Source organism: Nelumbo nucifera, chromosome 4 (assembly GCF_055504915.1).
Source record: "Nelumbo nucifera cultivar China Antique chromosome 4, China Antique-T2T, whole genome shotgun sequence".
Lineage (NCBI taxonomy): Eukaryota > Viridiplantae > Streptophyta > Magnoliopsida > Proteales > Nelumbonaceae > Nelumbo > Nelumbo nucifera.
In genome coordinates this window covers 46,731,919-46,747,764 of record NC_142652.1, presented here as the reverse complement: position 1 = coordinate 46,747,764, position 15,846 = coordinate 46,731,919, and the positions used below count along the sequence as shown (strand labels likewise).

Sequence of the window (15,846 nt, the reverse complement as noted above, 5' to 3'; positions counted from 1 at the left end):
TAGGCTATAGGGGTCTTGGATTGGATACAAACTTAATTCGATTTCACTTTGTAGAATGTAGACTTTAAAATAAAGAAAGAAATAAAAAAATAATTACTTTTTATTAGGCATGATTTAAGTTTGGAGAACATGTGAGAGCAAAGATCTATTTGTGCCGAGAAGAAAATAGAACCAGGTTGTATTCACCATAGAGACATAACTTATCGCTGCAAATGAATTGGATTGGATTAGATGTAAAATTAAGCTAAGAAGTACCTGAATATTAACCATTCAATAACATAACAATGGATATACACTAAACTCAACTCCTATACAGAATGTGTATAAATGCTTTACCACATTATTCACAATGTCTTCTGGATTCCAAATTTCCTTTTGTGTTTTAATTTGGTGTAGACTTGAGCTCTATCACTATCAATAATCAAGTACGTTATCCTTCTCATCATCGACAGTCACCAGCAGACCCATTCGAGTAGGATATTCTAATGCAACATTGAAACTAGGGATGATCATTTTCAGTCCTTGATTCAATGTCACACATATTAGTAGATGTAAAACACACATTTTATATTAAGTATAGCATACATTTTGGATGGAATTAATAAGAAATGATAAAGTCTTAAATTAATGATGGATATGACGCTGAACAAAATGAAAACAGGATTCGTGTAACCAATCCATATGGTTTTAGTTGAATATGATGATTAACAACCCATATCTCAAGACCTTACAATAACAAGCCACAGTTCTGTTTCTCAAAGTGTGCCTTCATAGGCTATATGGTTAAACCCAAATATATGCAAATGCCTCCAACTCCAACTATTTTCCGGTTGCATATAGGGCAGCAAATCAGGATGCCAACATGAAGATTTTTAACTACATTGGGCCTGGGTTAGGGTTTGGGTCCATTGAATATTTAATAAATTCTAGCAAAACAAAACTCCCATTCGTTCTCCCTCTTGTTAGCCGGGCCACCACCATTGCCTACCCAACTTGACTTGTTTTCCTGCCAAAGTGCCAAGACCCAGAATTATTGAACCCAAAGACGTCCTATTTGCTGCTGATGAACTTGCACCTGATAATGGGCCCAGAATAGGATCCTTATCCACACCTGATCAAAGTAACAGTCTAAATGATGAGAAATAGACTGTAATGGAATATGCAACACCACCTAGAATTAGGACTCACCCTGAGGTTATTACCCAACGTTGGCCCCAGTTACGAGTGGTCTTCAGGGAGAGAGACTGGGTACGGTCCTAACCTTTGGCATTTTTTCGCACAAATTAGCCATCCTCAGACTCAAACCTATGTTCCCAGGCTTGCCAAGCTGACTGACCACTGAAATCTGAAATCAACATACTCTTCCAAATTAACCAGTTGCAATTAGTTTTCTTAGCTAAGTCAGAATCCTCTTTCTTTGTTACCTTGTAAACCTTTGTGGACCTGTTTGTTTCATTCCCTTTGATAGGTGGGTGAATTGTTTTTGCTTCATTTTGGGTAGGGGCTGCAGGGTGTTTGCAGGAAAGGACCTTTTGTTTTTTTCAAAGCCTGATAAGGCAATTTCATTAAGAAAAGCAACCAGAAGCAATACAACCGACAAGAAAGGAGAGGGACACACAGACAATGTCTAGGCCCTGTAGACATTTAAACAATACTTAGCTAAGAAGCCAGCAGCCTTATAGGCACTACTTGGTACAAAATTCACTGAGCTTTGAGGGATCATTTCTAACAAGACTCTGCAATTAGTGATCAAACGACATGAGAGCCATAGATTTGAAGCACTTTGAGGGATCATTTCTAATACAGAGTCTGTATGACCTTATTATCCCCCTCAACATACTCAGAAGAAAGATCAAGCTCCAAACTAAACTGAAGAGCAAAAGCTTCTGTTTCTAGAGCTGACATCGGGGGAAAACGAAGAGCTCTGCCAATAACAGTAAGAACAAATTTATCATGAACCACCAAGCCTATTGCACACACTTGGTTCCCTGTTGCATCATCAAAATTCAAAATTGAGCTTAACAAATCCATCCAGAGCTCAACTCCTGGAAAAATTTAAAAAAAATTGTGCAGTACACATGGGTTTGATTTTCATTAAATTCTTGCATCATGTAAACAGCAAACATGTAAATATCATGCAGAGAATGATTTACATTTGGGTTCACAGTCAATCATAGAGACCACTGGACCAAGATAAAACACTAATTCTTTACAAACGGTTCTGGTGCAAGTCTCTGAATACAAGCTGCTTCAGATTGGAAAATATTTACACTTAACCAAATTAAGGCGCTCCTTAACCATAACAGGTATTTTATTACCTCCCTTCCTGTGCTGAAACAGATTGCATTCACGAATTAAAGGCTTCATATGCATAAATGAATTGTTCCAATTACCAGTGTGTACAACCACCAATTGATTGCCAACAGTTTCCAGTGCTTTTGCAAATGCATGAGCAAAACATTTAGTTGTCCTTGTGCGTCCTTTTTTCACACCCCAAAGTTGTACAAGAAACCGATGAGGCAAAACTGAAAGAAGACCACAGAAATTGCTTAACAGCTCCTGGACTTTGCTAAAATGCTCTTTCGAGTTAAGGCAGATGAGACCAGCTACCGTTACTAGCCTCAGCACCAAGAACTGATGGAACTGGAAAGACTTCAACTCTGATTTCTTATACCAATTTAATCTCGGATGCCGATGATCAGAACAAGGGGACATAAGTCCATCAACAACCGCCAAGATAAAGTCAAAGAAACAATTAACGGATTGAGCATCAAACCATTGAGGCAATGCTGATAGAGCACACCAATAAGCTTCAGATTCTTGAGAGAAAACAGAATCAGTCAAAGTGAATTTGGATGTAAGGAACCACACCCTTCCAATTCGACAGGACGAACCTAAGAAAAGAAGACATTCAATTAAAAGCAGCTGGCACTGAGGATCTGCATGCTTCACTGCATCCAAGAATGTACTTGCCAACGAAGAAGGATCTTCATATCCCTTCCTCATGTAATCAACAAGCTGCTCAAAAAATTTTCGCCAGGGAGAATTTGGTCCTGAGTTATGACGTACTTCCCATGTCAGCTCTTCTATCAATTGTTTTGATGTAAGTACCAAAAGTAATGCCCATCCGGTCTTTGTAGGTCTGGACCCATCTCTGAAGTATTTGAGATTTTCATGAAGAATGGTCCCCAAAGCCCTCACAGCAGCATCTTTATCCTGAAGATTGGCTCCACTTTGATCAGATATCATATATTTTTCAAAGTATAGAGGGGAAAAGGCTGAAAGTAGGTCTTGTTCTGACAAACCCAAGCTTCCACCAACCCCTACATTAAATCCCCCAAGAAAGACTGAAATCCCATAGAGCTGGAGGGCAAGAACAGCTCTCTGAATAAAAGACAACTTTGGCCTAGAATACATAAGTAGCCATTTCAGTTTTTCAAATACTCTAACAGCCATAGAACATATTTCAGATTTCAAAACCCGTTCAGCAAGGGATTTGAAAACCAGTCCACTCATATAAACCTTGTTTCCTAACTGAGAGAAATTTTCCTCATCTTTCCCTTTTAACCAGGATGCTTCACCATTAACAGCAATAAACATATCTAGACCATCTAGCTTTATCACACCGAAGTGTTCCATACACAAGTTACCGTAGCTTTCATACTGGCTCTTATTGATGGAACCAAGTGATTTGACGAAAGAAATCATGCTTAACATTCTTCCCTTCCAAAAGTTCCAAAAAAACATTAAAACCTGAATAGAAACACGACACTGGAAAATTGAACTTTCTAGAACCCCAATCTGTTTTCTAAAGACACCTTTTGAGTCAACTTCAAACTTCTCTTCCTTGAGCAATGCCTCAAGAATGCTACGAGCAGCAAAAATTTCAGAGCTAACATTTTTTAACTTCTGAGCCCTTCTGAAATGTAAAATGCTATTTGAAAAACTAGAGCTCTGGTCAAAAAGAAATTCGGCTTCAAAACAAACATACTCATAAAAGGTGCTTGAAACCATTTGAGAAAGAGATTTTGCTTTCTCGAGATGTTTATCAAGTCCAACAAAATGCTTCAATGGCCAGCCCAAGCTCTCACTTGACCAAAGCATATATGTCACAACATAAAAAAGAACCAGTTTCGTTGATTTTCCATAATGTTTTGCTCTTTCCAACAAATCAGCTTCACCTAATATTTCTCCTCTCATTCTTTCTATGGTGGAGGCATCTATATAGTTTTCTGTTTCAATCAGCAAGAGATACCCATCTTCTGGAAACTTCCCAACAAACTTCACCACTGATTCAACAATTGTGAACTTACAACAATCTGCAATACAGCACTGTAAGTAGTCAACCTTAACATCTATTGACACCATTCCCGGCCACCCTTTTAGGATTTCCCATCCCAATTCAACAAGTCAGCCTTTTCGGCAAGAGGTCATGCATTTTGAAAGACACTGTCCTTGAGCATAACACAAAGCTGCATCTGACCAACAACTAGCTAACATAAAACAATCTCCAGCATCTTCATACATGGGTTCTTGGCACTTCTCGAGATAAATCCTTGCTGTCCAAAATACAAATGATAAAGTAATATCAAACAATTCAAATACTTGTTAAACTCCTAAGAAACATGAATACAAAATTCATAATATGATAACAGAAAATAATACTCAAATTCCCAAGACAAAATAAATTCTTGAATGTGAAGCCGTTATCCTTGTTGAGAGATTGATTTTATATTTTCTAGCTGTTTATTTATGACATCTCTCTCTCTCTCTCTCTCTCTCTCACACACACACACACACACATTTCTCTTACACACCGAACCCAGCTTTACTACTATTTGACCCAACTATGGTGTATCTACAATGCGGCAGAGAAGATAAATGAAATGGACAATTTTGACCTAATTTCATATCATGTATAAGGGCCAACCCTGACCATTAGAAATAAAACTCTACTGAATGTCAAAAAAATAAATAAATAGAACTCTACTGACACACCGAACCCAGCACTAATAATATTTGATCTGACCCAGTTGTATTATATTGATGCTTATTACCATTTAATATATGTTAAATATGACTCCACTAGCTCTCTTGGTTCCCTACTAAGTAGAGGAGAGAGAAAATAAGAAAAAATAATTATTGGAATATTGATTAATTAATCTAAAAACCGTTATTTCATTAAATAATGGAAAATTATTAAAAAACATAAAATGATTAAAAATTAATTAAATGAATGGGTTTACAAATTTGAAAATGATCAATTAAATGCTTAGATGATTAAAAAATAACAAAATGTTTAAATAATAAACAACATTAAATATTAATAAAGTAAAAGATAATTAAATAAACATTGTTAAAATAATAAATGCTAATGATAAATAACAATAAAATGGATTTGAAGGGCAAAAGTTAATTCAACAATATAAAATAATTAACATTAACTAAATCCAATTAGCTTTGTAACATTTGAAGTTTAATTGACATAACTCTTTTTTGGCTAGAGAAGCTTAATTCACTTACAAATTTAATGTAGTCTGCTATAAGCCAATTACAAAACAAACCTGATTTAATTTCTTTACAATTAGAAAAGGAATTAAAATCAGATATGCTAGATAAATAGCGGGTCTCATAAAATGATGTGAGTCCCATTCTTAATTCAAATAAAATAAAGATTTATTAACTATAAAGACCTTTAATGGTATGGGTTTCATTCTTTTAGATGAAATACTTTTTTAATTACAAACTTGATTTAACTTTTTTTGGAAGCATAACTTAATTTATCTTTTAAAAATAAAAACTCAAAATAGATAATATTAGATTGTAAATACCAAATAAAGTGGGTTGCTGTATACAAATAAGACCTCATTTAATCTCTTAAATCAAATTAAAGACAACATAAATTAATAGTGGGTTTCAAACAAAGTAGGTCAGAATAGATTGTCAATTACAAAGATATAAGACCAATATTAATTTCCTAATTTAATTCTTATAGCTAAATAGTAAATTTCAAACCAAATGATACACAGATGTAGTTGCCCCATACTTGGTATGTGGTCATTCTCTAGTTGGAAATGAAATCAGCCCCATAATCTTCTAAAATGATCACGACTGAAGCCTTATAGCACCTTTTGAATCAGTACTCTTGATCTTTGTTGTGCCAAAAAACTGACAAAACATGAAATGGAGTGTTGATTGATTGACCTTTATTTCTAGAAATTTATATATTGCTTTTATAGATGTTTATTTTATTTTATTGCTGTTTACTGCAGTGTTTCTTATCTCTTTTTACGTATTGAAAGGCCAGGGATATAATGGTCATTCTCTATTGCATAATACTTGATTAAATAGATTTAAAGAGGTGACAGCATGAACATTTTGCTGCATCGCTATTCTTTTCTCATCTGAACTCTCTTTCTCTATTCTTCTTCACTTTCATACTTGATTTATTGCTGTTTCAAATATATAAACTATGTACATGTTTTACCTGCGTTCTCCAAAAATGAAAATCAAAATTGGAAATAATATCAGCTCCATTGTTTTCTAAAATGTCCAAGAGTTATGTGACGTATGCCTTCAAACTCCTTTAGAATCAAGATCCATCAGTACTCTTGATCATCACCATGCAAAAAGTAAGAAATTTTGGACGAGATTTGGGTAGAACGGCCAAAACTAGTGAGGTGAGAAGGGAGCAAGAGGAAGTAGCTCAAAATAAAATGTTCTGATTCTTAAAAGAACTAAAGGTTCAAAGTCAGGGTAGCTGGTACATGTGACTAAGGTTTTCTCTTGGTTGAAAGATGGGCTTTATGGACAACAAGGAGGAAGGTTCGCAGGGGCAAAAGAGCAATGATGATTAAATCCTTGATCAAACAAGATCAGTAGACAGTAGACAAGAAGTTAGAATTGGAAGAAGTGGTACAAGTCAGCAAAATCATGGGACTTTTCTTTTTGTGTGGCCAAGATATTGGCAGAAAAGCTTTTATGGAGTTGGAGAATGTTGGGGTAGGTAAGTCTGGTTAAGCACAGTGGTAGTATCAGTTTGAAGGGTAAAGTTTGTTGACTAAAGTTGTAGGAGAAGAGGGGGTTGGGTTGGTTGTTTGAATGGTCCTGCTGGATGCATGGTTGAGCTAGGGTCTTCATGTTTGATGAGATGGAAGATGTAAGGGCTGCTTTTGGGGGTTCTTAATTTTAGATGTGATGGATGCTGAAGGACTGTTTTGGTGGTTGGATCTTATACTGGTTTTTATATGTTTATCTTTTATTTGGTGATTTCTCAGCAACCTAACAACTTGCAACTTCAATGCCCCACAAGTACTTGAAGTCTCTACTGAAGCTGGATGGAGTTGAGAGGCCAGGGAAAAAGTATAGAAAAAAATCAATATCACTAGACTGGAATGGGATTTTCTCAAACTGTTTTAGACGAATGTTTATGCAAGTGAAACAAATAAGCGGCTGGAATTTGGAATCATTTTGAGAGGGTTTGGCACAAAGTGATGAGAACTCTCAAAATTATGAGCTTTTGAGAACTAGGATTTTAGTGGGAAATTCTAAAACTATATCTTTGGAATGAAAAAGAACCTTGAATATGGGGGGATGGCTGAATCAGATCGGGTTATCATCAAGGTTTGGTTCGGTGCTTTAGTGAAGCTTCTTTCTCTAGGAAATGCATGTGGATGTTGAGACTTAAATGGAATAGAAAGTAGACTTACTTGGGATCAAACTCAGTCTTAGTACATAATGAATGCTTGCTTTTCTCAAGCACAGACAGAAAAATACTTTTCTCAGACTTGTTAGAAAAAAATATATGCAGTGAGAAAATAAAAAAAATAAATAAATAGGTAAATATTTAATATCTAAAGACACTTCTTCATATCAACATTCATAAGAAGCAACTACTTTTAAAAATGCTAAAATTGTATCATGTTTTCTGACATCACTGTTGAATAGGTTAGCAGTTAAACGTGTTTGACTTTAATAATTAAAGTACCAAACATACTCCATTCTCTAAAAATAGCACACAAGAATGCACAAACCATAGCATTATTAAAGGACATATTTTTCCAACTACCGAAACCAACATATCCAAGAAGAATAATAAGAAACAAAACTACAAATTATTGCTACATTATATAAAGTATAATCGACTATTAAAATGAATAACTAAAAGGAAAAGGCTGACACCTTCCATTAGGGTCATATAGTAAAAAAAGTGAAAGGTACAGAATGAGACTAACCCAAGCATCATGAGACTACCTGCTTTTTCATAATAGCCTAACTTCATAAAACATATGGCTGATGACTCAAATTTTCCAATCATCTCATAAATCTCAGAAGCCTTTGATAGTAAATTAAGAGCTGTTTGAAAATCTGTATGTAATTTACGATCTCCATCCATTTGAAAAGATGCAGCTTTGGCCCAATTTTCCAGGTAAACATCTCCGGAATGTTTAAAACACAATATTGCAGCCTGATAGTTTCCCTCATTAAAAAACTGCGAAATAAAAAAAAAAAATAGTGGTTTAACAAAATAAAACTTATAATTTTGATTAAATACATATGGCTCAATCTACACAAACCATACCTTCTGACCTCTAATTTTCCACTCCTCAGGTTTACAGAGAATTTGCATACTAGAAATAAAGGATAAACCCCATTTCCTCTGTTGGACAAGATTCCTCGTTTTCCAGTAATCAAACAATGGTTTCGCTAATTCTGGCATACTTTCAAAGATCCACAGCCTATTTCTTGTGCGAGTAATTGCAACATATAATAGCTTTAATTCAGAACATAATGTAATGTGCTTATTTTCATTGAAACAGGGAAACTTAGTCAAAGAAGCATCAAGTAAGCCTTGACCATCCATGAATTCATAAATTACCCTCCATTGCTGTTTCAAAGGAGACCCCTTGAAAAAATTGTATATCAAAACATCCTGCGGGAAAAAAGTGGTAAAAGAATCATTGAAATGTACAAATTAATAAGCATAAATATGCATAAGGAGTCTTTTGCTCACCTTAAACTCCAAGCCCTTGCTCTCAAAAATGGTCAAAACAACAGCATTGTTTCCTATTTGATCAATAACTTCCCTTTTGGTTAAGTCATCACGAACTAAAATGACCTGTTCTGCTCCAAATGTAAGTAGGCAATTGCTACCGATTCCTCCAGTCTCAAACATAGTCCCTAGGATATCTTCATTTGCTGATTCAATAATTGCAGGGGTCTCTCCATAAATGGGGCTTCGTTCCACAATCAAACGATCAATGCATAATGGAAAGAAATGGTACAACAACTCCAGAATACTCTGTCCCAAATTCAAGATTCCAGCATGTGTACAAAAATTTTGGGTCAACTGAAAGAGATCAGACAACTTACCAGACTCACCAAGAAACTCTCTGTAAAACATGGACCTGATTTCCTGAAACCTAAAGCTGACACCCTTCATGAGGGTTTGTGCTGTGTCACCACAGAAAAGATATCCATCCTGGACGTTTGCACAGATATATTTTAGTAGAGAAATCTGATTCAAGGTAAAATCCTGGACCTCATCAACATAAACAAAGTCCACCATAGCACCCTTATACCCATCAACTCTGAATCGACAGTGAAGGTCAATCACCAAATCAGAGATGTCATAATCACCATTCATCTGTTTCCTTTTCTCATAATCAAGGAAAATCTTATATATCATCTCTCTTTCATCTTTGGACAAAGTAGAACTTCGCATTTCAGACAACATGATGTAATCATTTTCATCCATTTTTTCATGATGATAGGTTTTACCCAGTCCACGTCCACCCTTTATATAAGAAATAATTTGAGTAAACACCAAAGCAGGATCCAGTTTCGTGGTAAACTTCATGTTGAAACTGGGCCAGTATAAAGTATAAAAGCGTTCAAAATCAACCTCCTTACTTCTGATAAGCTGTTGTGATGCATGGGACAAATAAGATCGTTTATCATCAGATATCTCCTTTATATCATGAAATCTATCAAAATATGATGCCGGCATGCTACCATCTAGCATTAACAAGAATTTCCTCAAAGAAATAACCAGGGGGAAATGTCTCTCTGGAATATCAATGAAGCTTTGAGGAATATCAGAAAATAAAGATAAATCATCACCAACCTCTTGCATCTTTATCTCATTTAGGTCCCCCTGTATTTCATCACCAGTAACAAGCCTGGATTCAAACAAGAAAACTAGATGACACACTAAACTCAGAACTCTGATGAATGCTAACAAAAAAAGGAAGGATTGCATATACAAAACGCACAGACAACATACCCATTCACAAAGAATACATTATGCAAGCCTTTCAAAGTCAACTTTCTATATGATTAAAACGGGGCACTCACACACCTAATGAAAACTACAGGAACTCAAGAACAACAAAGTGAATAGGACGAAAAGGTGATTAATGAAATGAGAAAGTGAAAAGAAAAAAGACAATAACTTGGTTCAAAGAGTCCCCCAGACAAAATATGTGCACCTAAAGCTTTTGGCACAGTTTAGTTAAATTAAATTAACTATTATTTACAGACCAGCTTTAATCAAAATATTTTCTTAAAAACAAAGGAAATATTCTCATAGCATCAAGAAGTTAAGTATTATTCTTAACTGAAAATTTTCCCTAAATAAGGATAATAAGATACCATCAAGGCAATAGAAATAGAGAGAAACCATGAGCTGGGCAAAGCAGAGCCCAAGCCAGGTTTTTACAGGGTATTAACGGCATTGAGGCCTGCCTGGGCCCCACAGCCAGGCATCCACCCATAACCATATGAATTAATAATATTGCTTTAAAAATTCAAATTCTATATTGTGTCGTGCTAGCTTGACCAAGGAGTTGCTTGGCATGGGCCTGCCCACATTATGTGAAGACTTGAAGCAGGTCCAGGCCAGGATTGGCCTAGGAGAAAGAATACAACCATGACTAATTGAAACTGAACTGTTACCTTCAGATTTTGCAAAGTGCCAAATTGAAACCAAACTGAACCAACCAACCATTTTGTTTATAAAAATGCTAAAAATTGGGATTTTGAGGTCAAAAAAGGGTGTTGTTTTTGGCAAAACTAGTGGCGCAAGGCACCTTCATATAACTGAATGCAAAGATATGAACACCGGAAGTTTCATATATATTTACATATAAACTCAATAATATATATACAAGTGTGGATGCAAAAAGGAAGTATTTTTGGACTAAAATTACCATCTATTTCTTTGTTTGAGAAAGGGTATAAACATCATTTTATTACAGTTTTAATGCCAACTTTTGATGGCTATTAAAATGCCCATATTTGTCTATTTATTACATCTCTAATTGTAAGGGTTGAAAATGTAACATCAATTGTCACTTTCCATCTCATTTAATCTCCTCTCATTAAGTCCCATACTTAAAGGTATTAACTCTCATTTTCTCTTACGAAATCCTATATTTAATTAATTTTTAACTAATAAATGCTACTAACTAGATCTATATCAATATTCAACCATCTGAATCAAATTTATCAACCTATGAAGTCATAGTTAGGTAATAAATTTTTTAAAATAAAAATAAATATAGAAATTTACAAAAATGTGAAAAAAATACACATTTATGATAGTTTGATTAATCAAATTAAAAAAAAAATGTGTAATAAACAAGAACTATTTTTATTGATAATGAAAATGAAATACATAATTTAGAACTGACCAAAAATGAAATTATTTTACTGTTTGACAAAGATCAATAGTTTAACTTTTGGGTCAAATGTGTTAGCATTTAATGTCATAAACAAATAATAAATAAATAAAATATAAAAGTACAAAACAGAAAAAAATACATAAATGTTGAAAAAAACATGTAGGAACAAGAATAATATTATATAACTATCACATTATAGAAATACAAAAAGATTATAGAAAAAATTTAACCCATCTATAATTTTATATTTACACTACAATTAAAAATATGAATAAGATTGTGGAACTTTTTTTTACTAAAATACTCATTTTTGAATTTAGACTCTAATTAATTGTAAGGTTTAAATTGTAAATTGAACTACTACTTTTCACCTCTTTCAATTGCCTTCATTTAAATCTTACATTTCTTTTACAAATTAACAAAAAAAAGATATTCCAAAAAGATAAAACCTTACAAGAAGAAGAATCTAGCCATGCAGTAGGCCTATCAATGACACATAAAACTTCATAGTTGGATACGGTTTTACATATTTAGATAAGGTGTTTATATAATGAGATTTGGATTTTGCAATATGCATCTAATTAATAATAAAAAAATACACATTTATAGATATTTTTTAGATACATTATTACTACCATGATCATCATCTAGAATTATATATATATATATACATACATATATACCAATCCATTCAATATCCCATTTTTTCATGAGCACCTCTATGACCAACTATAGTACTATAGTAGCACACAATTGATGGGATGAGAACTAAAAGAACTTCAGTCTTCTTTTATATTATGTCCAATCCTACTTATAAACGATCACCCATAAATGATATTATTACGAAAAATAGAGGAATACAAACAATGGGCCATTGCTTGGTGTAACAATAAAATCTTGGGCTGGCAAGTGTGAGAACATAGGTTCAAGGCTAATGGAGGACACTTTCTGGAGAAAATGCCAACGATTGGAACCATATCCAATTTACCCAGCCCAAAATCCCAAATAGCCAGGACCAACATTGGGTAAGGTCATTTTAGAGATGTGTACAAATAGATAAAGTTTTAAAAATGACTATGGTTTGACCTAGTTAATCCTTAGACATCATAGGCAATGGCATCCGAGATCAACCAGCTAGTTAGTGAATCCATCAATAGCAAGTGTACATTTGGAAAGGGATAAGATGAAAAGAATTGCTTTGAAGCTAGATTATTCCCCACTGGATTGGCCTATTAAATGTCTTGATCTCCACTCAAGAGGTAAACCTATGATTGCTTCTTTTTCCGACCTTATCTCTCTTTAAGTGGTGGACTCACACTCATCAAATACACACCAAAAACCCTCTCAATTTATTACATGTCTATTTTCAAGGTTCCTATTGTGATTGCTAAAAGGTTGGAGAAAATAACGAGGGATTTTCTTCAGGAGCTTGGGGAGGACATGAGATGTCATATAGTTACATTGGGATATGGTTTAAGAACTTTTGTCCTACTTGGAATATGGCTTTGGAAATTTATGGCATAATGTGATTACTTGTATTCATGGAAGGTCTACCAATGGTTGGGATGGCGTTTAGCCCCTGTTTTGGAAGAAAATTTTTAGGAGAGAAAACAAAAGGTAACAGTGGGGGGGATCCCCTGTTTTGGAGTGAAAACAAAGGGGAAAGAAAAGAAGACTGAAAGGATGAAAGAAGGAAGGAAGGAAGAAAGCAATGAAGGAAAGAAAGGAAGAAAAAAAGAGGAAGAAAAAAATACCTTAACAAATGAATGGACTTTCCCCTTGAAGCTTGAACTCTAACAAAGTTGACTGGTTTTCCCAACTCTCTCTCTCTCTCTCTCTCACTCTCTCTCTCTCTCTCTCTCTCTCTCTATATATATATATATATATATATATATATAAAGTAAAAGAAAAAATGATACAGTATTTATACAGATCACTAAGGCACTCTCCTAGCCGCATGGCACCTGGCTTCAGGCACACAACTTGGCACAGAGGCAAGCACCTACATTAAAATGCGCCTAGGTGCACCTTTTAAAACACTGAGTAAAAAGTATACGTTAAAATACAGTTAACTAAGTAGAGATATATAGTGTGTAAAGAGACTGGGCCGAATGGGCCCTAACAACCTCTCATGTGATATCCTTTATTTTATCTTTTATTTTATGTTGATGGGCCTCACTTAATGGGCATGTTATTTGTTCTTATTTTACTTTCTTTATGTAACTACCAAGCTGGCCGCCCACATAAGGGTATACTTGTCATCATCAATTTTTTAGAGATTAATAAAATATAGGGTTAGAGGAGAAGGGTGATTAAATCGACTTCTTCTTCTCTTCGCCATCTTCCTCTCTTATACAGTTATTCAGATCTATTCTATTCTGCTAATCACTAAATTTAATCTTGATATTAGAGAACTGATTTACATCTTGGTATCAGAGCAGGTTCAGTTCCTCTTTCTTCTTTTTCCTTCGTTCCTATACACTCTAAAATCAAGAGAGTGTATGGACAGATAGGTTCTCTATAGTATAGAGAATCACTTGCCTAGTTGGTAGAAGGGTTTGGAGAGTTTAGTTCTGGCTAGATTTTGCCAAGAAGTGATGTTGTTTTGTTGCTGCCCAAAACCCTAGCCGATTGGAGATTTTCAAGTTACCAGGAAAGGTGAAGCTTGGGTGTGGCGCTCTGTGCTTGGAAGGTGTCTTGTGACTACTAAAGGAGGGCGGTTCAGGTTTGGAAGAGTTTGGGTTACTCTAGTGGTGCGACAGTGTCTTCTCTCTTCTGCCCATCTGCTGGACGGAGCAAAACCCTAGTTTTTCAAGCACCCAAGTTCTGTTTTGACTTCAAGTAAATTTACATAGTCAAAATTTTTTGTTCTTTGGTTTTCGTTTGATTAATGGAGACATACGGAAGTGAGTTCAAGCAGGTGCCAACTTCTGGACCTGCTCCAGTAGATTCCGTTTTGATGGGTGTTACCACAATTAAGCTACATGGGTACCTGCTCCAGTAGATTCCGCTTGGGCACAGTCTATAAAAATCTATGTTTGTAGTAGAGGAAAACTCGGGTATCTCACAGGTAGCAAAGTGAAACCCGAAGAGACAAACCCTGAATTTGAAAGATGAATGCAAGAGAACTATACTGTTATAGGATGGTTAGTCAACTCTATGCAACCTCATATAAGCCAGCACTATCTCTAGATGTATTCGGGTAAGGAGATATGGGACAGTGTAACTGAGACCTATTCACAGAAACTGAATGTAGCTAGAGCATACAAATTAAAAAGTGATGTGAAGAACCTGAGACAGGGGGAGAAGAGTGTGGCAATCTACTACTCTATACTAAAGTCCCTATGGCAGGAAATTGATGTTATGGAAACAGTGGTATGGGAGAGTAAAAAGGATGTTGAAATGTATAGAAAGCTAGTGGAGAGAAATAGGGTGTTTGAGTTTCTCACTGGACTCAACCCTGAGTTTGATATTATCAGACAGAACATTTTGGCCAGGGATGAGGTTACTCTTTCACAGGCATATGCTATGATAAGTAGTGAGGAGAGTAGGCGGCAGGTGCAATTGCAGAGTCCATCAACAAAACATTTTGCACATGCGGGAATGAAACCGAAGGGCCCTATTGAGAAAAGAGAGCAGTTATATGAATATTGCAAGAAACCACGACATACAAAGGACACCTGCTGGAAGCTTCATCCTGAACTTCTTCCTAATAGATTTAAGAACAATATAACCCTAAGAAGGGCAATCAAGTGGGAAAATCCAAGATTGCTAATGATGCTACAGTGCCTGAAGGGGGAAGTAAGGAAAGCGAAGAAAAATCAACTATTGAGCAGTTGGCTGCAATGAAGCTGGATTTTGAGAAGTATGGGAGGCTCCTAAATCACTTGGAAGCTACGGTTTCTTCAACTCACCCTTCCAACAGTATATCATCTTCATCGGCTTTTGCTCGCTCAGGTACTCGTGCTTCTGCGAATCATGCTTCAGCTTCAGGTAATCGTAAAATCCCTTGGATTATTGATTCCGGTGCATCAGACCATATGACCAGCCTATCTAACCTATTTTTCTCATATCACCTCCTCTCTGGGAAAGAGAAAATATCCCTTGCCGATGGGTCCCTTGCACTCATCTCTGGTAAAGGTGATATAAAAACCTCTGACAC

At 35.4% G+C, this 15,846-nt stretch overlaps 1 protein-coding gene across 5 annotated transcripts in view; it reads right to left on the bottom strand.

Annotated features, from left to right (window-relative positions):
* Positions 1-2,054: 2,054 nt before the first annotated feature.
* The window catches only part of LOC104589404 (uncharacterized), an 84,339-nt gene continuing 70,547 nt past the window's right edge, over positions 2,055-15,846 (bottom strand). For 3 of the 5 annotated variants that reach the window (XM_088903611.1, XM_010247719.3, XM_088903612.1), the window contains 4 exons: positions 9,014-10,181; positions 8,582-8,932; positions 8,254-8,491; positions 2,055-4,559 (listed from right to left, as the gene is read on the bottom strand). In XM_088903611.1, the coding sequence (XP_088759737.1) occupies positions 4,411-4,559; positions 8,254-8,491; positions 8,582-8,932; positions 9,014-10,181 (1,906 nt within the window). In that variant the 3' untranslated portion in view covers positions 2,055-4,410. Of the gene's footprint in view, positions 4,560-8,253; positions 8,492-8,581; positions 8,933-9,013; positions 10,182-15,846 lie in introns of those variants that run through there. The other 2 variants (XM_010247722.3, XM_010247723.3) reach the window with 2 other exon arrangements.